This window comes from Taurulus bubalis (genome assembly GCF_910589615.1).
Source record: "Taurulus bubalis genome assembly, chromosome: 6".
Classification (NCBI taxonomy): domain Eukaryota; kingdom Metazoa; phylum Chordata; class Actinopteri; order Perciformes; family Cottidae; genus Taurulus; species Taurulus bubalis.
Genome location: NC_136594.1, coordinates 27358559 through 27381007, shown reverse-complemented (window position 1 = coordinate 27381007; position 22449 = coordinate 27358559). Strand labels below are relative to the sequence as shown.

Here is a 22449-nt window from a genome sequence, read left to right as displayed (position 1 = left end):
CTAACGTTAGCTATCTCTCTATCTGCAGATTTCAACACAGATTTGTGGTTCACAATGTAGCATTGTCTGGCACATGTTGCGTCCGTTAGTCTCCAGCCCCAAACGCCGAAGTGAGTCACATTTTCAGAACCTTGGCATCGACTTGGTACCAACGCATTGGTTCTCGTGACCCTCCTCTAGACATTTAAAGGTCTTCAGCGTCCGTCTCTCTATGTCGAGCTAAAGCTTCTGTTCTTCCTCTCTCAACTCTTTTAACCTCTGCTTTCCTTTTCCGCTGCCGTCACTGAGGACTCGCAGGATGTATTTATAGATGCCTCTTCCTCCACAGACAAACACGTGAGACACCTTTGAACGGCCGGTGCAGCTTTGTGCCTCCTAACAGCTACTGCCATTACCGGGTGAACATATACGATAATAGCTTGTCGTTCTAATGGTGTGGCAATTAGCATAAATAGGATTTTGACGACTTTCTTTGTCACGCAGAATGTCGTTCACAGCATGTTGCAGCAACCACACACACACACACACACACACACACACACACACACACACACACACACACACACACACACACACACACACACACACACACCTCGTGGGAAGGCAATACACTTGGCACACCACTGACAGCCAAAGTGTCCGCCCGCTGAGACATCTTGTCAGCCCGGGTCGTGGCCCCCCTCCGCCTCTCTCCACCTCTGTTCGCACTTCCTGTTTCCCATCTTCCCGCCTCGTGAGGGAGCATCCACCTTTCTCTCCGATCCTACGACTGTTGTAGATGCTTCCTGTCTGTAAATATGTGTGACCCCTTGGTGTCGGTCATGACCCCCACGGCTGTAATTTCCAAAACGGAGAGGCGCGGTTCGTTTGCCTCGATTGGCATCCTGTCAGAACGATCAACACTTAGCGCAAATAGATTTTCAACCCCAGGAAGTAAATGAATTCAGCACATAGCTGAGAGGTGTCAGCAGTGGTGTGCCCAGCCAAATGAAGATCGATATCCTGATCTGTAGGTTCCTGACCCGCGACACTTCGCTGGGCTGAAAGGATTGTTTTTTCCACCATAAATTACTCTTTCAAGTGGGATTATTCACAAGATAAAGCATGCGGTCAAAGAACCAAAGAGTGCTCATTACTCCCTTTAAGACACTCCCAGGAGGCTGATAAAACAACGCTCAAACTTTTCCATCTGGGATACTTTTTTTTGTCTTTGTCTTTTAAAATGCTCAGCAACACTTTACTTTAAGCCATATTTAGCTTTTATGAGCAGTAAACAAAGATTTCATGACTGCTTTACAACACTATCATGTAGTAACATGTAAGCAGATTTGAGCTCATCTGTAAGTGTGTATTAATGGACAGTACGTGTCAATTATTCTCCACTGAAGACACATTTTATATTATTTAAATTGCGTTTTACTACATTATCATATATATATCTGTCTGTTTACACACTTGCCTCCACATGTCCATATCCAGCCTGGTCTCCTAGAAATGAGGGTTAGATGGTGAAGGAGCCACAGAATCATTTATGAATGTTGACAGAACTTTCAAAATCTTAATAATTGATTTGGTTTTGTTTTTTTTATTTATTGACAGCAGTTCTGTGGTGGGCACATCCCCACTGTCACTGGAACTATTTAGAAGCAATTTAGAAGAAGACTTCAGAGTGTTCAAGAGCTTTAAATGGTTCAAAGTCAAAGTCAGCTTTAATGTAAATTCTTCCACATACAGAAGATTTGAAAGTACGGTCCTCTACTGTCCAACATATAGTGAATACAGATAATAATAATAATAATAATAATAATAATAATAAAGTGAAAATAGGTAAAAAAAAAAAAAAAAAAAACATATAGGCAAGATATATATTAAGAAAACTATGAGTCTGTATTATAGCAGCAGTCAGACATGGAGTCTAAAAGAGTGCACTTCCACCATGTTTCTACAGGAGCCCAGCAGGGACAAACCAAAACACTGGCTCTAAAGAGCCTTTGACGTTTGTATGTTATGTTCAGGCCACTTTAGCTCTCTCCATTGAGATGTTCTGTTGGATGCAATCTTCTACCTCACCACTAGATGGCCCTGAATCCTACGCACTGCTCCTTTAAATCGCCGAACATCAACATCATCTTTTTACCCAAACCATGACGTTTTACTAAACCGATATACATTTTGTTGCAAATTACAACATTAACCATGTGTTTAAAACTGCGACTGTAATCCAGAATGCAGTTTAGTTGTACGGGATCATCGTTGTGTAGGAGACGGGGTCGCCATGCCGGACCTGTCCTGTTCCTGTTGACAGCAGAGTGACGGAGCTCTCTGACAGGTAAACCCGCACGTACTTTTTTAACCACAGTTCTTTGGTGGATGTTTACAGAAGTGAGTCATGTTCGGCTCTTTGGTTGGTTTCTGGTGAACTCTCGTGCTTGAAAGTTCAAAGAGGCCCTCTGATATCTTTACACATGAAGGTCAGTGCGCTCTTCACAAATAATACCAGCCAGCCCGGGAAAACAGTTGTATATTATCTTCTGTGACTGTGAAAATAAACCTGATGGGGTATCATCAGGGGTATGTTGGCTTGGAAACTACAAACCTATCACAGAAAGAGAGGTCTGGATGATACCGGCTTTTTCAGGCTGATATCAATATTTGGGAGTTTAAAACAAATCAGTTGATAGTTTTTAAAGAAATATACATATAAACAGATAATATAAACAAATTATTCTAATTCTTTTCATTACTGCGGCCAGGTGACTGAAATGTTTTACGAAGTAAACATAATCTCGTCAGTGCTCACTGGTGGACAAACCATGTTTCAGGGAAGCTTTTTCTAAAACCGGTTTCGTCTTTTTGTGCTGCGATGTCTCGTTTGTTATCGGCCGACATGCACAGACACCGATATGCCTGCAAACAGAACGCCTGAGGGGGCACTGAGTTTAAAAGTCTACCGGAGAGATGCTATTGGTTTCTGTCGATAGTGGAAACTCTTTCCACACGACATTAAACACCAACAGTGACGTTATTAAATATACAATGTCGTTGGTGAAAAAAGACGTCACATAAATGTAGTTGAAAAACTAAAACTTCCCCAAACGTTGTTGATTAATGCATATTTTTCCATGTTAGTGTCCCCGTTATATTTTTGCCAAACTCCCTAGTATCTAATGTGGCTTCATGTGGTGCTCACTTACCCAGAATCCTCAGCTGAGTCACGGCCCCGTGGAGACCGAAGAACATCCAGAGTGGGCGGGAGTTGTCCACACACACCTGCATGCCCACGTTGGTGCCGTTGTGGCTGAGGATGACCTCCCCCTCCTGGTTGACCAAGAAGCCCAGGATGTCACTGCTCTGGAGAGGCGTGGGAACCCGACACACCGCCCAGAACTCCTTCCTGTCCACCAGGGCCTCCGGGTTGTAGGGCAGGTCGCTGGGGCGCAGCACCGCCGGGTCGCAGGACGTCACGCCGTAGGACAATGAGCCCGAGCGCGCCGGGCTGGACTTGGTGACCTTGATGAAGACCGTCTCCCCGGTGCGCAGCGGCCGGTTGGTGAACACCAGAGTGCGTTCGTCCCGCGCGTGCTCCGACCGCGCCACCGTCTGCTCGTCCAGCGTCTTGATGTGGGCGCCGCGCAGCTGGTGGAAGTGGAGGTCGCTCTCCAGGGCGGCCGGCAGCAGAGAGGACTGCTGGGAGTTGAGAGAGTTCTGGGGTATGGGGCAGGCGGAGGACGAGGAGGCCGAGGCCAGGTGGAGGGTGTGGCGGTGCGAGTGGTTGTGGCCGTTGCTGCCGTCATCCTGCTGCAGGTTGAGGTCGCACAGGCTGACGGACAGACGGGAGTCGTCCGCTTCCCGCCGAAGAGAAGAGGAGCGCACTGTGGTGAAGGAGCGTGGGCGGAGGCAGTCCGGAGGAACAATCTCGCTGTCTGGAAAGAGACAGAGGCGGAGAGAGAACTTAATAGTGGTCTCACTGTGCTTTGCTTTGAGTTGCAATTTGCCTCCGACATGAGGCAGTGAAGTTTGCAGTCTGCTGAATCCCTGAATTGTGAGCAAACAATTCTCAGAAGAGCTGAATCTGCAGCTCTTCTGACAACAAGATAATGATAAAAAAAGAAAAGAGCAAGCAATTTAACTTGAGCTGCACAGGTTGAATGCGATGTCAGGTAGTTCTAATTACTCAGTGTGTCCAAAGATAAAGACATTAAAGCACAGTCATATCTGCACACGGCTGAATCATCGACTGCATGGTGTCAGTTAGCGAGGAGCAAATTACTTCCTCAAACTAAAGGTGACTGTGGCTAAGTGGTTAGCATGCCTGTCTTTCAATCAGCGGGTTGGTGGTTTGCGCCCCGGCCCCTCTAGTCCTTGTCGTTGTGTCCTTGAGCAAGAGACTTAGCCCCTAATTGCTCCCCTCTGCGGTGTATAGAGCAAACATGTAAGTCGCTTTGGATAAAAGCGTCAGCTTTATGTAATGTAAAGGGAACACATGCGTGGATGTGTGTGTGCGAGTGTGTGTATTTGTGTCGGTTGCATTCCCTGGAATCCATAGTACAGTATCACTCTGCAGAGAGCCATTAATGTCATCCAATACGTGTCCCTAATAGTAAGAGTGGTGCTCACATGCACACACACACACACAATGAGTCCACTGATGAGCCGCCCTCAGGTTGCGTGCTTCGCCTCTACACGGCGCTCAAAATAACACCTCTGAATGCGCTCTCTTTGGGCCCGAGGTCAAATTAGCCTGACAGAGACCCCTGTTTACTATGACATTAGATTAGAAAACTTTATTAATCTCATTTGTTGCCAAAATTCATACAGACAAAGTCCACAGAGCACAGCAGACAAGAAACACATCACAAACATCAAACAACACCAGAAAATGCCAAATGATACATGACCGACATCAGAAAGATGCTAAATCTAAAAACCACAATGTAAGGTGTTCATTAAAAGATCAAACTGCTGCTGGAACAAAAGACCTTCTGAGTGGTTCAGTTGAACACTTTGGTGTCCTGAGTCTCACTGAATGACCTTCAAACTATCGTGTTTCACTCGGCCCTTGTTCTCTTTTCTACAGTGACCTCTAGTGAGTCCGGGGCAAGGCCGATCACTGAGCCGTTCTGATCATCTTATTGATCCTGTTTTTATCATCTGCAGTGATTCAGCCTAAATTTTGTCGGCTACATTTAAAGTTAAATGCATCAATCTGGTGAACTTTGAATCTGCCACCGACTCCACCCACAAAGAGCATCCAAAATCCCACGGCGAGCAGTCAACCCTGAAGGCAACACAATGTAAACGGTGAGAGCGCATGAGGGCCGATACTTCCATGTGATTGATCTCAGCGTGTCCTTCACAGTGGCCACAGTGTGTGAGGGCTATTGTCAAATATGGGTCTCCAGTCCATGCGCACTTATATCTCTGTGCTTTTTTGTCTGGACCATCATTTAATTTAGTATATAATTTTTCTGACAGCAGAACTAGTGGAAGTGGAACTAGCATTGCAACGGATCATAAAACTCAAGGTTCGGAGTCACACATCAGATCAGCACAGAAGATCAAAGGGAGCAAATATAACTTTTAGATCCTTAATCACATTTTTAGCCGCCAATACTAATTGCTGATTATCGATGATCCATATTAACCGACAGCCTTTGTTGTTTGATTATAGCAGCTGGTCTACAAGGATCAGACTACTTTTTGACAGACTACTGTCCCAAAATTAATTGTAACACTTATAGTAATTTATTGTGTATTTTTTTCTTCATGAAAACAAACGGTTAAAATGAAAAGCAAATCAAATACTGTATTTTTAAGGATTCAAATAAATCTTGGCATTAGTAGTTTTAATGATAGACCATAATCTGCTTAGAGTTCAGTGTAAACAGATCATAATTCATCTCTAATATCTTTTTATGTTGCTGTGAAAACATCTCCTTCAAACAACTGGAATTATTCAAGTTTCTCACCAACGCTACATTTTACTAGATTACATTTGAACGCATCATGATAAGTAACGTTATCATTTACCTTTGACCAATACTCATTTTTGCTGAACAGAGCCTGAACGCATCATATAGCATGTAGCAGAACAGAACTTTTGTTCTCCTGTCAGTTCAAACACAGATCGGTTGTTTACAATGCGATGATCAGAGATCAGAGATTAGAAAAACATAAATGATGTCCTGATCTCATATTTTACTGATTATTGGAGGACAATGATTCTCAGTAAAACTATATTTCACACTGTGTCTCTGCATGAATCAAGCAAGAGGCAAAGGATGTCTTTTATGTGCATTGCAGGGCACACTGTTTACATTTGATCTCTTGTCCAGCTCCAGGAGCAGAGGGAGGAGTACAAGGGTGTGTGGAGATCGGGTTGCTTGATGTGGAAAACAATTTCCCGATTATATTTGCGTATATGTTCAATTGATACACTTTTGCTTGGCTTTTAGGCAAAAGCAATACTAAGAGTAAAGCTGAGGTTGGCTTTCACCCGCTGGCGAGCCCCTTAACCCGGCCAGGGGGGGCGTGGCTTCTGGGGTCATTGAGCCCAGAAGGAGGGGCCAACTTTGAATGGTGCGATTACAAACTGTTACCGACAAATCCTTTTTTAATCGTGCCTTTAACTTTTGTAAATGAGCTCAGAAAAAAATCCCATTATTCATGTTAGCCTCCTGACTATTTGGTTCTGCAAAAGAGGAGACCGATTAGCACATTCAGAATGAATGCATCACCTTTAGACAACTGTTTGCCACCCAGTTACAGGCCTCATACCACTAACTTTAAACTCTTCTGATGCCCTCCCACAGCTGGAAGGGACACAAGCCGAAGGGAGATAGATTTGTGACGGACATTATACCGGCTGAAACAGGAACAGCGTGGGCCCTGTTTCAGAAACTCTAAGCCTGAACTCTGAATCCAATCACCCTGAGATGGAAAAAAAGCAGCTGATCAGTTGATCAGTTGAGTGGCAGAATAAATGAAATAAAACGGCAAAGCGTTCTGTTCCATTTGGATTCTGGGTTTTAGATTAATTACACATTTTTAATCGGTACCAAAAGAAGTATTCCGTTTGAAGACCCGGCCCTTCAGTCATTGCAGACCTCCACATCGTAACTAGAACCACTTCTCTGGGTTCACCTAAGAATAGACGTCCCTTAACCAACAAAGACAGTGGCTGACATCAAGGATCATGCTGCCAATGTGTTCAACTGGACCGGAGACGACAGCGATCCCCTCAGTGTTTGATCTCCTTCCAGTGGCGTAACTGATTTTCTGCATCAGCACTGTGTTGTCTGATGAGTCCGTGTGTTAACATGTGTAAAGCTAACACAGAATCGCTGCTCCCTCAAAGTCGTGTCAGCCGTCAATTCACGTTAGCTGCTAACCCAGAGCACAATGCTTTGTGAATCACGTTTAATGGAACCAAGGCCCTGTAATCGTGCTAATTGGTTTTTCAAAAGGCATAAAACGGAAAGGACGGTGCCTTTGGCTGCTAATCAACCATTAAACACCTCAGCGCTCAGGAGCGTGCAGCAGTTAACTGAGCGTCCCAGAGGCTAATAGGTGACTAGACCAGCCAGCTGGGGTTTCATCTACTATTTCCTCCGCCATCAGTCCTCTGCCGGGAGATATCCCGGCCAGCACCTCGACAGCGGGCTGTGGGAATGAACACAGCCTGGCGACGTATGGCTGGTAAGTCGTCATTGAACTACTAAATCTGTCATTTCCTGATTTTATGCCATTTCCTCATACAGAGAGAGACACTTGCTGAAGGGAGGCCTTTAATGAAGGAGAGAGAGTAAGGCCTCTCGGAGAGCAGCCGGCATGGTGACTGCTCCGCCGCACAACTGATTGGGATGCCGAGCCGGCGGTGGCCCGCTCTCTACGCCTTATTGGGGGATTTGAATTCCATGACCAAACCAAACTGTATGTGTGTGGGTCTTCCAGAGACGGATTCCTCTGCTGCCCATCACTCCATCCGAAATTGGATTACGGACGGACAGACTTTGCTGCTGAGGGGAGGATGACATGTCGCGGGGGATAACAGAACAGAGCGGAGAGGTAAAGCCAGGAGGGGGAGGTGACAAGGCTGGAGTCAGATCAGCAGCCTCTCTGTGCGCACCACTCAGACTCTTCAGTCCAACAAACAGGGTTCCTTTAAAAAACATCTCTTTATTAGCCATTTTCCAAAAAAAGCTACTCTTAGGTTTTATGTTCCTTTTTCTTCTTCTTTAACATCCTCTCCCTTTTCCTCTTCCTTGCTCACTTTTCAAAGAGAAGTCATTTCAAAGCCTTATTGGCTTGTGTGCCGTGTTCTTTTTTTGCTACTTTATTCATCAAAGGCTGGGGAGATGGAGGCCCTGTATGTGTTGTTCGCCTCCAGGACAGAAAGATGAATGAAAGCACTGGAGAACATTTACCAATGCATTTGAAAAAGCTTGTGTGTGTGTGTGTGTGTGAGTGAGAGAGAGCTCACCAGCTGCTGCTCACTAACCGTGGTGCACCTGCGTTTTTAAGCTGATACAATCCTTTTGTCTTATTGGTCCTTTTCAAATCCGGCACTCACAGATGCTCCCTCCCATTGGCCAAGGCCAGAATTTTGCACTTCGAAAGCAGCATTAAACAGTGTGTGAGTGAGTGAGTGAGTGAGTGTGTGTGTGTGTGTGTGTGTGTGTGTGTGTGTGTGTGATGTAGGAGGACATTGTAATGGGGCCATGGAAGATGCAGCTGCGACACTGTGAGTCTGGGGGGGAGGGGGGTGGGGGTATCACTTTTGATTACATTTCTAACCAAACATAAGACCTGTTGGGCTGAACCATTCATTCGTTCATGCAGGGGAGCGTTAGAGTTATGGGTCAACCCATTTGCAATGCCTTTTTTTTCCTCTCCCTGGATTGGCTTTGACTTGAATAATTAAGCACCTGTTGGACTAATTCATTGTACATGCATGGGCAGTGTCTTGGCCCTCACTGGCATTGGCTGACGTTGTAAATGTTTTTGATTAGGGAATAGCCACAAAGCAGGCGAGCTAATGCTGAGCATGGGGAGGTGGATCGAGGCACAGGCTGGCTTAGTGGCTTTGCTGACCTGAGCAGACGGAACTCACAAAGGGGTTGAGCCGGTGTCGGAGCGGGGGGGAGAGAGGGGATTTCTCACGAACGCAATCTATCTCACAGGGCTTATCTTTATCCATTGGCTCTGGAGGGTTTCATCTGATGTCTGAAAAGGTGGAGAGAAAGAGGGCTTGGAACTAGGAAGAGGGAATGAAAAGGTAGAGGGGAGGTTGTTGGAAGAGACAACCAGACATGAAGACAGAAGGTGCAAAGGGAACTGTTCGGATCAGCTGGGCAAGCAGAGGCTAGAGACGGGATATCCAGGGAGACTTTAGATATGAGCAGTGCAGGGGAGTCAGGGAGACCAGAGAGGCAGCGCATAGCTCAGAGACCGACTAAGCGAGAGAGAAAGAGACACAACACGGCTGAGAGAGAGAGAGATGTGGCAGAGCAGAGAGATGGAGTCAGAGGGGTCTTTGTGCTAAATGTTTGGGATATTCGTTATTCCCTGGCGTTGGCCCAATCCCTCGTCCTGATCGGGCTGGGCGGCTTTGAACCCGGGGCTTTTGGAAAGAGCAGCAGGCTCCCGGGGCGACACATGGACATAACAAAGAGCCAGGCAAAATGCCCGGTAAGTCACAAAAGCCCTGTCCCTTAGGTCATAGGCATGCAGCATGTGCCCGCCCCCTTCTCTGCCAATCAGCATGCCAGGCCCTTAGCGCTAATAACCTCCATCATAAGGTTCTTATATTTAAGCCCACATGTGTTATTCCTGTGCTCAAGCAGGAAAGGCTGATATGAGGTTGAGTATTTCAACCACCCCTTTGCTATCATTCATATTTATAGAAAACTAGTTTGACTCCTAAAGCTGCACCAACCTTTTTCTTCACAATGGACCCAATAACATGTTTGAGAAGCAGAGATTGTTTGGCATTTCAGTTTGAAAAACTACGATTTATTGATTATCATGATAGTCGAAGATTGCATAATTAATTTACCGTTTCAACTCTATCTAATCTATCTAAATATCTTTATTATGAGGTAAACACAAGTCAGAGTTGATTGGGAGTCGGTCTCTCTGTTCAGCTCGGGTTGAGTTCTGTACTCAGGGTTCTAGCCCCATCCGGCTTCTTTTCATTCATGTTGCAGCGTTCCCACAATTCCTCACTAAAAGAGACAAGTGTTCGCCTTCACTTATCATGAAGTACATTTTGATTGCAGAGTGGAGTGTAGAATAATGGCACCGTCAGCATTTACATTGGTTCCCCATGAGGCTAACGCGGAGGCTTTGGAGTCTGAACTATTGGGGGCGGGGCCTATAATAATAGAAGCTTAATCACAGCACTTGATTAACATGAGCAACAGGCGCTGCCTTATTTTCGAATGGTGCGTGTGATCGGCGTGTGTCATAGAGGAACACTCGTACACCATGTGACCTCCTGTTGGCCCTCCGCCTCACAGGAAGAGTAAACACGAGTTGACCCTCCTGGCGCCGCTTCGGAAGGCCGAGCAGTTCCAGAGGAACATCATACTTCTTGAGCGCAGGAAGGACACACGGAGATGAGGAAACACACGGAGATGAGGAAACACACGGAGATGAGGAAACACACGGAGATGAGGAAACACACGGATCTCCACGTAAATCTTGACATCTTACCTCTAGTTTACCCCATTAAAAAGGGATCTTCTGATACCTCTTATTCAAAGAAGTATTTAGTGACCTGGAGGTACAATTACTTCAAGATCTATATTCCAAATCAAACAAATCCAGTTTATTCTTCTTGGCCATTGGAGCTCTTTGACCAACATGCATCATAAATCATACGAAGCAAACTGAAGCCAAGGAACACAACGTTGATACATTTGCTTTGTTTGATGTCTCGAGGTCTTTGCAGCAGTAAACTACATTTCCGAAATGAGAGATTTACGGCATCTTTTCTGCTCTGTGTGTTGTTGTTGGAGGGCCTGTGTGAAGCATCAGGACTTGTACATAAGTGCTGCTATTAACTGGGAGGTCGCCTGCCAAGTCAAACACCAGTGCAAGTCAAGTGCGCGTAGTAATCAAATCATCATTTCACTGGAAAGTAATGGGTTTCTCCCAGAAGTACGAGAGCCCTGGTCTGTCTGTCTCTGAGCTGGATAACACAACACACGTTCCTAATAGACTTCTGTCATTCCACATGACTTCATGTTCCTGGAGTCCTCGGAGTGGAGCCAGACCATAGTACGGAGAGAGCCAAGGCACAGCCAGTGACCAAAAGGAAAAGAAACCACAAGTTTTTCAGAAGGTCTTTTCTTGCAAATATTTTTTGTATTGTAAAAAAAATCTGCTATATTTTCATAGCCCTTTAAACCCTAACCCTAACCCTAATAACCCTAACCCTAACCCTAATAACCCTAACCCTAATAACCCTAACCCTAACCCTAATAACCCTAACCCTAATAACCCTAACCCTAACCCTAATAACCCTAACCCTAACCCTAATAACCCTAACCCCTAATCCTATTTATTGTTTGAGTTGTGTTTAAAGGTTGTACATCGGGATTATGTATAATTGTAGCAGCTGGTGAGCTCTCTCTCACACACACACACACACACACACACACACACACACACACATGCACACATGCACACACACACACACACACACACACACACACACACACACACACATGCACACACACACGTGCACAAGTCTCTCTCACTGCACTTTTACTGCTTTCTTTTGCACTTCTGGTCAGATGCTGAACTGCATTTCGTTGTCCTTGTTCTTCTACTCATTGCAATGACAATAAAGTTGAATCTGAATCTAAAACCAGTTAGGCTCGTATGTTTACAGACAGACGTGATTATTAAAAACGGCAATGTGAAGCTCCACTACGAGACAAAGCAAACTCCACTCCAATCCGGCACAGAAAATAAACAATCTAAAAGCCTGATATGATCAGAATCCTAATACATTAATTCGCTGCCCAACAATGATGTTAATGGAGAATAGAGCTGAAACAAGTCCTTGAACGCGTGTCTCCTTTGAGAAGATAAGAATATAGAACAATGGATGTATTGGTTGACATTGCGTCACACATGAATTAACTGAATTTAAAGCTGCAGGCCAATTTATTTTAAGATGCACATTATTTTTTAAGCTTTCTGTTATGTTATTTATTCTTACATCAAATGGTGTGTTGATAGGTACGCAGAAATATTCCAATGCAACATATTAGAATGGATGTAAATGTATACTGCATTCAAAACACTGCATGGGATCACCACACCGTGGGCATGTATGTAGGGGGGAGACTTGTTGCTGAGAGGTCAAAATCACCATGCCAGTCCTTCCCTCGCCAAAATGCAGCCCAACTTTGGAACATTACAAGCTACCACGACGTGGCTGGAACCAATAGATGCCTTACTGTAGGCTCACTCTAGTGTAACAACGGAGCCAGCTAAAGCCTCTGTAAGACAGCCATGTCTACCCATGGGGATGTTCCTGACATATTGGCACGTCGGCTGTCAGTCACATGAGTCAAGAGTGTCGGTAGTCGTTGGTGCGACAATGTGTTGGGATAATAATGAAGTCTGTGAGGGTTTGTAAAGGGACCGTTGAAGCTCACATATATAACAGTATTAGTCGAGGATATATTGGCTCCTAAATGCTGCTCGGCAAGACCTGCATTTTATTCGGACGCCCACACAAAATGGTGCTCGATCACCACTTCCCACACCTGTAAAAGCAGTCGAGGGAAAACCTCTGAGCAATTTAGTGTTGAGTGTCTTGCCCAAGGACACATCGACATGGACTAGCGGAGCCGGGGATTCAAACCCCGCTCCACCACTGAACCACAGTCGCCCCAACATAAAAGGAGGAGAGGAGGCGATTGTGATGTCATATGCAGACATACATCAAAGAAAGAGCATACGAGTCAGAGTATGCATGTAAGATACCTGCATCATATTTTCTGGTTGATTTGGAAAAGAATAAAAATGCCGACAACTGCTCTGTCAATCACGTAGAGTGACAGCAAACACCGTTGCTTCCTGATGGTGCAACGGCACCTCATTCTCCTGTCAAGACCGACAGTTTCATTCAATCCATCACCCGAGGACAATCTCTCATAACATAGCAGACTTCAGAGTCTCCCCCACACCGTGTGAATGCAGTCTTCTCTGACGGACCACAGAGACGGCCTCTTCCGTGTTTCTGTATCAACTAAATGAACTGCTGCATTCTTTGAGTTTGACTGGCAAACCCCTTCTCTGAGTCAGCCCGGTTGAAAGGTGTTGGTGGCCTCGAGGCTTTGCAATCAGACTGTACTCCCGCGTCCTTCAGGGAACTTCCACACCGGGTCCCTCTTGATTAAAGCTCCACTGTGACTGACTCATACAAGCGTGAGGCCTGCTGGCTTTACAACAGCTGGAATCACTCAGTAACTCAGCCGCCTTCCCGATGTCAAGTAAAGTTCTTCTGTGTGTGTGTGTGTGTGTACGCATGTGCGTGTGACACATCCGAGGGAGCGCCAACCTTGGGGACTGGGACGTTGGGTGTAAATTAGACAACCTTTTTTCTGGCTTGTTGGATTTCAGGCCCATGGGGACAGCTTCGGTCTGCCTCAAAGATCACCCCGCCAAACCGCCGCGATATTCTATTTGCCCCGTTCAAGGCCAGGTGCAGTCAATCTCCTGCTGCCTCAGCAGCACCTGAGCAGAGACATCCCCGCGTCTGACACCTTTCCTTTGTGGCGCAGGCATTGAGACACGGATGTGTTCAAGTATTCCAGCCTCTCTTCATGGCAGAAAACTAATCATGTCTTCCCCAAGGAAGTCAAATCTAAACTTGTTTTTCTCTCTACCACTAAACATTATTACAGAAGCAACCGTTTGACATTCACACGGCTCGTTTGGCATCTATGGATTCATTGCTGTCGTCCTTTTATGATCTATTATGCAGTTCTTTTGTTCCCCTGTTTTTGTTTGTATATTTTATTTTTTTGTTTGTTTTCTATTCCATTTGCTCTTTTTGGTTATTTGTTTGGTTTTGTTGTATTCATTGACTTAATGGTATGGTCCCTTTTGTTTACCGGTGTTTAAGTTATATATGACTATGTTTTGCTTCTCTGTAGAGCACTTTGTAAACTTTTTAAATGTGCTATATAAATAAAGTTATTATTATTATTGCAACATTCATATGATGCAAACCATCCTACAAACTGAAACCAGCCACAGCCTTCAAAAGACAGTTGGCTGATGCTAATGCTAGTCAGATTATCCACTATCCTATTAGGGTTCAAAGTAGGCCAAGTAAACCAAGGACTTCCTGCCTGGATCACCGTGCTTTTCCTCCTGCGCAGAGTATAACGGAAACACAAGCTATGGTTCTATTTCCACTTTTGGATTGTTAAAGTATGTTAGGAATAGACAGCAGTTTCAGTTTTACAAGTACTTTTTTGAAAAGGCCAATTTCACTTAAAAGAGCGTACCTTGTGTTACTGGTACATTCTGTTCATTCTTATCAAAACAAGGCGTTCTCCATAAAGGAGTCTTGTGTGTGGTCCCTACAGAGGCTGCTTATGTATAGGGCCCGGGAATTGTGTTTTGTTTGATGCCACATCATTTGTTCTGTCTCAGCTTCATTTGCAGGATGGCAGATGGGAGGGGAAACTTGAGTTGCTGTCATCATGCTCAGAGGGGTGTGCAACCACAAAATCACTGCTGCGCCCCTCCTCTCTTGTTCCTGCCATGTACAGTATGATGCATCGCCCTGGTGAATGCTTCGGGGTAGATTATCACATGATACGGCTCCTATTTCAATCTTTCTACATCAAAGCCGCTCCAAATGTCGCCCGCGGCCGTGCTTCGCTCTTTTACTTCTGCTCTGACCTTAAAGCTGCCTTAGGATGCTGAACTGATGATACATCTAAAAGATACAAAGCCGCATGCAAATCATTCGCTTTGAACATCTGCTAAGATATGAAAAAAAAAAAATAAAGCGGCTATAATCATTATTTTCATATTAACAATTTTAGAGTCCCGCCCCAATACAAAGGGCAGATGAAGTGTTTTGTTACCAGAAAACTTTTCAAGAACATGGTGGATAAACAGGAGCAGTGGCCCTTATGAGCTAAAAGTCGACAAAGACAAAATGAAACGTGTGAGTTGAGGTGAAGCTTTCCTCCCACTGTTCCACTGAATGTCATTGGACCCAACTGGAACACACCACCTGCCCAGGTAAGTACAGGGGGAGCTGAACCCAGCAAGCTTCCACATCACACAGAATAATGAAAATACCATTAATAAAAGATGTCCAAGTTGCTGCCGACATCTCTTATTATGGGGCGGCTGTGGCTCAGCGGCAGAGCGGGTCGTCCTCCGATCCCCGGCTCCACCAGTCCATGTCGACGTTTTCTTGGGCAAGGCACTCAACCCCAATGTGGGTGTGTGAATGCTGGGTCTGAATGTTAGTTAGTCCTGATGGGCAGCTGGCACCTCGCATGGTAGCTCCTCCCATTAGTGTATGAATGGTTTCCGTTTACTATTTACATCCGAGTCTATCTACGGACACCCATCCAGATCTAAACAGTCTTCTTCATTTGATTCATGAATTACAAGCAACCAAGCTTTATAACAATATAATACATAGATAAATCTAAATTTTTGGAGACACTCACTAAAGCTGAAATAGTAATGATAAATATGTTTCACTTATCCCAGAGGAAGTTGTGGCCATTCGGAAGGTTAATGTTAATAATGACACGCGTGTGAAACACATTTTTTCACCAATAAACAATCAATAGTTCTCGTCATTGTGAATGACCGGCTTCATGGAGGAGGACAGGGCGGGGTTTTCTCACCTTGTTTTTTTTGCATTTTCCAATTCCATAGTGCGAGTGAGCTGACAATACACAGTCATGCACTAATATGGGCAACATAATGCAACATGCAGAAGCCTGTCATAGTGAGTGTGTGTAGTGAACGTAGTGTAGTGTGTGTCCCTGCTGAACGGAGACTCTGGAGACACTACCAGAGCCCCCCCGATAGTTTACATTATGAAAGACCTACATACACGAGCTGTTTAAAATGGCTTTGAGCGAGAAACTTAATCCACCATAGAATTATAATTCATGCTTTATGGAGCGAGGATTATAGTATTTCCAAGGAGGCATAATGAATAATCTCACTCGCTGCCGAAAAACACTGATATAAAGAGAATAGAAATGTTGTTGATCCAACAGGACAAAATTACATCGGCAAAGAATAAAGATTTTGAGTGAGAATGTGACAAAAAGAGCTAAATTAAAGTTAAAGCATTCATAACAGAACCTTTAGCATTGGCATCAATTGCTTCATTTTTGACCATTTCTATTGTTATAAGTGCTGCCTGCAGAGCTGCGGGTTTATTTGAGAACCCGAGGCTGGAAAAAGGAAAAAGCTCCTCAAATGCCAGATAAAATAAGGAGTGAAAGCGAGAGGAAGGCCTCAGATGTGGGAGCCCAAGGGCTTATGCAAGGATAGGGAAAGGTTCATGGAGCGTTGCGCCCGGGAAACGTGATGCAGAGAGCCGACACAATCGGCCATTCAGCATCACAAAGGGCCGTGTCTAGTCTGGATGATGTATTTCTATCTCGACCTTCGGTAGCGTTCCACCCCTCTGAACAGGCCCCTGTTTGCAGGGGCAGATGTCAGTCAGATGGGCCCCTGAGGAACATGAGCCTGCATATGGCCCGGCTGTGAAAAGACAGTAGGAATGACTTAAGCAGGACTAAGGAGAAGCTTGGGTGCTTGGAGCAGAGTTTGAAAGAGGTCAGACTTTCTCTCAGAACGATGAGTTACAGAGGCTTCAGTCAGAGCAGACCGTGGCCTGATATTTGAGCCATTTTCTGTGGGTCTCATTATCTGACATCCATCTGCTAACAGTAATCTATTAAGTTAGATTTAAGAGGGGAAAACACAGAATATGGGCTCCCTCATACTCAAGACACTAAACATCCACCCCCAACACCACGAAGATACCGATCAACGAAGTGGACAGAATTACAAAATCTATGAGCCACGTGACCCCTGGTCTATTTTCACAACAGCAGAGGGATGACAGCACTGAATCTCCAGGGAAAACAAATGCGTGTCTACATTCTCTGACATCAAAGGCCGGGCCACACTATCCTGGGCTCTGCATGTTAAGCTGCCCAGCGCGGCTTGATAATGCACAGCAGCCCCCCTCGCTGCTTTTGTGTAAACATGGGGGCCAAATATTGGCCAGATATAGATAGCCTTTGTTCATTGTTGTTCCATTGCATCATGGAAGACTTTACTGTCCACACAAACAGGAAGGGTAGCCTCCATAAAGGACTGTTTCTTTGACATCTGCAGAAATAAACATCTTAATAAGGCTTTAATTTTTTTTTTTTAAAAGAGCCCGAAGACGCTGACGTCGAAAAATGATCATTATTACAGATTCTTCGACAAGACTGTTTGATTGTCCACTAGTCATAAGCAGACCGCTTACACACAAGATGACACTGGGAGGACACCGTTAACATATCATTCGCTAAAACATGGTATCAAGTGCACTCGCCACCTCTGCTGAGGAGACTCAGGAGCGCCTGACGAGTGTGAAAGGGCTTTGAGCAGTTGGAAGACAAGAAAACGTATTTTAATGAGGAATACCCTCCAGTTCTGTAGAACAGGGCCCTAGTCCTCGTACCTGGTTTACTGAGTTAGCGGGCTAATTTTCAGGATAAGATGACGTAGGTCAGGCTTTTCGGTTCCTCGAAGCAAGCTTAGATAAATCACCATAGCAACACAGCTAAAAATGTAAACCTGCTCCCGGGCAGGCTAACTGAAATTCCCTGGATAAGCTGGACACTCCCACCAGACAAAAAAGGCAGCTCACTTCCTCATTGATGAAGGAGCGATATTAGTTATATTAGTTTTATAGGGAGAGAGTTCTGCAAGATCGCCAAGATCCGTTCTCACGTCATGATGACTTCCTGTACGAGCGCTATCGATTCTGCCGACAAGGAATCATTTATGAGAGCTTCTCGAGCCGCGGACATTGAACACCACATGGCCATTGCCCATCTTACAGACTGTATAGACCATATGTTTGTAGTATGGTGTTGTTGATAGTTAAATTAATGTGAAACAGTTTAATTCTCGGGATGCAAGACCAATTTCGGAAAATGACAATAAAGTGTAGTAATAAAGTTTTTTTATATATCGGGGCAAGCTGGTTGAGTCTCCCTGAAGCTTTCCAAATAAACACGTTTTTACATTAGTTATTTCAAACGCTTGTCTTTGAGTCCAGCCGAATGTAATCACAGAAAGTATAGCTGCCACGAATGGTCATTGTGGCGAATAGGGATGTACATCTGGGGCAACTTGCGGCTGGACCTGTGGCAGATCCTGTGTGAAGATCGCAAGTCATTTTCGTTGCGCATAATTATTTTTTTTCACCTCCTCAAAGTGGAAGAAAGGCAGCGGCCGCTGCTTTGTGAGGGGTTACAATATGTGTCACCCGCCAGCATCTGGTAATACATTATCTTGGACCACTATGATCAGAAATCACAATGGCATCAGTTACAGTTGTGTTGGATAATAAGCACTGGGTGAAAATAATTCACAAAGTAAAAAGTACGTGACATCTCAGAGAGGTTTGCACAACTGGGGTCTCGTCCAGCAGCAGCAATGAAAACTGTGTGTATCATGAAAACCAGACATGTAGATGCCAATGCAGTTACTCATAATGGCTGCCAAAAATCCAGACCATGACTGCATCACATTCTTCTCTTTACTCTGCTATATACTATTCTGGTGAACTCGTTCACATTTTGGTTTACTCTAATCTGTTAATCTATATAGAACAAACTCAGTTATTTTGTTAGGCCTCCCTGAGGGTCTGGGTCCCAGAGGCAGTTGCCCCTGATCCCCATTTGGTAATTCAGCTCTGCATTTTATGCTTCTTCAACCATCTTACCTAGCAGCTGCACTCCGCGGGTCAGACCGTAAACATCAATGAGGGCCCAGAGGGGCTCGGCTGTGCGGACGCCACTGAAGAACAGCATGGGACTGGACTCGTTGATGCGGTAGAAGACCCTGCCCTTCTTGTCGACCCAAAAGGCAATAATGTTGCCCTCGTTGGCAAACTCCTCCGGCAGGGCCTTGGCCCAGAAGCCGCTCTGGGACACCAAGTCGGGGCAGGCGTACTTGGGCAGGTTGTCTGGGTTTATCCTGGATGGGTCTTTGGCGGTGAAGCCCAGACGTAGAGCCCCGCTCCAGCAACACTGCTTTTTAGTAATCTGAGGAGAAAGAGAACCATATGTGGCTTTGTTGGTATTATTTGGAAAATCATTTCCTAGAATATAAAATCTCAACAAAATATTTGACTCTTGATGGTATCCATTCCAATGAAATCAATGTGTAGTTGAATCTTCACGGAGGAACTCCACATATTACGTGTAAAGCTAAGATGAAAACGGTACAATCATTTAGTTTGTTCTAAAGCTCCCAGACCTTTCGGAGCTCAAGTGTTCCACTCTGACATAGAATACCTTGAGGCGGACTTGCTCATACAGTGCCATGGGCCTGTTGCTGAAAGTGATGGCATTGCAGAAACTGGCCTGCCTCTTGACTGTCTTCTGGGTAACGTCCATGACGATTTGGGACCCCTTGGCGTTTGGATGAAAGAGCAGTGGGCTGATGGGAAGACGCCCGCCAACGCTGCCGCACTGGATGGGCAGGCACCTCTTGGGTTTGTGGTGGCATCGATGCGACGTGGACGGGAACGGGCCACCCAGGGAGTCTGAGCCAGGCAGAGACAAAAGAAGGACAAAGCACAGGCAGTTGAGCTTTACTGTGAAACACACATGTCCTCATGAGGAGCAGCAGGTTAGGTTTGGTCACTGTATTCAGGGTCTCATGTTTGGGTTTCAAATTTGATGAAAAGCTTTACAATAACCACATATTACCACATATTCTAAGATTCCTGAGTTCATTTATTTGGGTTCTTTGTCCAATATTTGCGAGCATGGAGTAATAAGCTAATCAGGCATAATCACATGCAGGGTCCTGCAGGGTGAAAAGCAAATCTCCATGCAGGTTTACGTTGCAACACATGTCAAAGTAACTTTGCTCCTCGGTTATTCACATACAGAACTGGTCCCAGACCAAAGGCCCTTTTGAATGGGATCTGATGGTCCATGTCGTCTGTTTGATCCAACCATGCACCCTGACCTCTGGACCCGGACCTCTGGACCCGGACCTCTGGACCCGGACCTCTGGACCCGGACCTCTGCCTGAAGGACTCTGAGCCTCTAATACCGACGTAAATGGGTTTTCATTAAAGTCAGGTGCGTCTCATACAGACACAGACGGGCACTGACCCAGCACCAGTATTTGAGTTGAGAGTGAGAATAGGTTGATTACACACCACATACATATTATTAACGAGATCCTTTTATGGGCTAACTTGAAACTGAGATTAGGACATTAATCTTGTTTAAAAGAAAGCAGTCCAATAAAAAATGTCTTCTTGCATTCCAACATGCAGAGGAAGGCTCGGCTGACTTGATAATTGAAGCATCCAGATGATCCAGTAAATGTGTCTGACTGGAGTGTGGGTGAGTGTCTGAGGGGGTATGAATCAACATGCACTGGAGCGAGAGCACAGATTTTCCAGAGCTCGTAACTGCCAGATTGAAATTGATGAATTAGTATTCCGAAAGCAAGTCGAAGCCTTTGTTATATACCATCATCCTAGGATGTTAAATGATTTCCAGAAGTTTCAGTATTTGTGTTTGAACATTCCAGTATTTTGTGGTTGTATTTTTGTTGTGCCCACTTTCTCTCAACTTGTCTGGCCTACTCTGGTCTTACATCAGCTAGTGATCAACATGTAATGCAGGTTGAGATATAGAGTACCGTTTCGGACTCAAAGCGCCATATGTTTCCCAGCTGGGTTGCATTATGGACCATTCAAGCTACTGTCAGTGGAGAAATTGGAATGTCTGTCTCTTCTTTGATTGATTTCTCCCTGGCTAGAAACACACTCCAGCTCTTCAAATCAGGGGAACCGAGCATCAGCATAAACATCAGCAAAACCCAATGTTTACCCTGATGGATCAGTTACTTGTTTTTTTTTATCCAATCAAACTCCGGTCAGCTCGGCTGGACACATTTCAACACCAAATCTATGGGAACTAGAAGCACTGTCAGGCCTCTGCCAGCCAGTCAAGTTGTACTTTCCATCTGTACATGTCCATCCAAAAATGTCATCACTTCTTCATATCAGACATTTGTGGGGCATTTTTTTGTTATGGCCAAAAATGTCTTCTGCAAGGTCAATGTGATTTGATCAGTTCGTCCTTCAGTTGACGATTGAGCCCAATTTGAAGAAATTCCCTTCCGGCGTTCCTGAGACATAGCGTTCACGAGAATGGACGGACAAGCTGAACACATAATGCCTCCGGCAAGGAGACAGCAGCAGAAATATGTATCGATTATGTAGGTTTTCTTATAATAACAGTATTTTAGTGTTTTAGAGGGGCCCACCTATGTCACCGATCAAGATTTGAAAATGTCAAAGTTGAATTATAGTTAATATCCAGTGTCTGGTGGACTCGCTCCATATCCAGTATCATAATCAATGAGGCCTGTCTGACTAACACACAGCAGAAAGCCAACACAGTGGCAGCAGCAGATGTCCTGTGGAGTCCTGATAAGACCGTGCAGCTTTATGTTCCTCCCTTGTGTCTCTCTCTCTTTTGTCTCCGTCCTCTCCCTCTCCTCTGTGTTCATCTACTAATGTCCATTCCCTGTACGCGTCCACCGCTCAATCTGGCCCAAACCACGAGCACTGCCGAGGCCTTTTGTCTTAGGCAGAGCCACAGGAGAGCAGTAGTTGAATGCGCTGCACATGGCACTGGGCAGATTGAGCTGAATGCATTAGTGGGCTCTAAAGAGGCGCAGCTGCTGGAGAGGGAACAGGCTATGTGTAAATTCATGTTCCTTAGCAACCCTATGCATCTAAAAGGTCTTGATCAGCGCACTCTGTCACTCTGCAGCAATCAGCTCGGACACAACAGACGCCTTTTGTTTCCTCAGATACAACATGAGATTTATGGTCTCAGATTGTAGCTTTTTGAGCGTGGTTTCTGGGAGTCCAAACAAACAAAAAGGGCAATATGAGTTCACAGAGCAAAGACAACATCTTACTTGATTTCTATCATTCTGAAAGGTATCCAGCCTTTTCCCAAATATCTTCACTATGAACACACCTTTAAAGACACAACAGCTCTGCAGATATTTGCATTTGCAGGTTGATGAGAGGACATACATTCAGACCCACACAAATGGGTCAACTGCTGAGCAGCTACACCAGATTAAATGGGATTCATG

General features: G+C 45.1%; 1 protein-coding gene across 1 annotated transcript in view; it reads right to left on the bottom strand.

Moving 5' to 3' along the window:
- Positions 1-22449, bottom strand: part of neurl1aa (neuralized E3 ubiquitin protein ligase 1Aa) — a gene marked incomplete at its 3' end in the record, with an annotated part of 40714 nt that overhangs the window by 8820 nt on the left and 9445 nt on the right. Inside the window, exons 2-4 of the mRNA XM_079219519.1 lie at positions 19605-19855; positions 19031-19352; positions 3195-3923 (exon numbers count right to left, since the gene is read on the bottom strand). Of these exons, the coding sequence (XP_079075645.1) occupies positions 3195-3923; positions 19031-19352; positions 19605-19855 (1302 nt within the window). The remainder of the gene's footprint in view (positions 1-3194; positions 3924-19030; positions 19353-19604; positions 19856-22449) is intronic.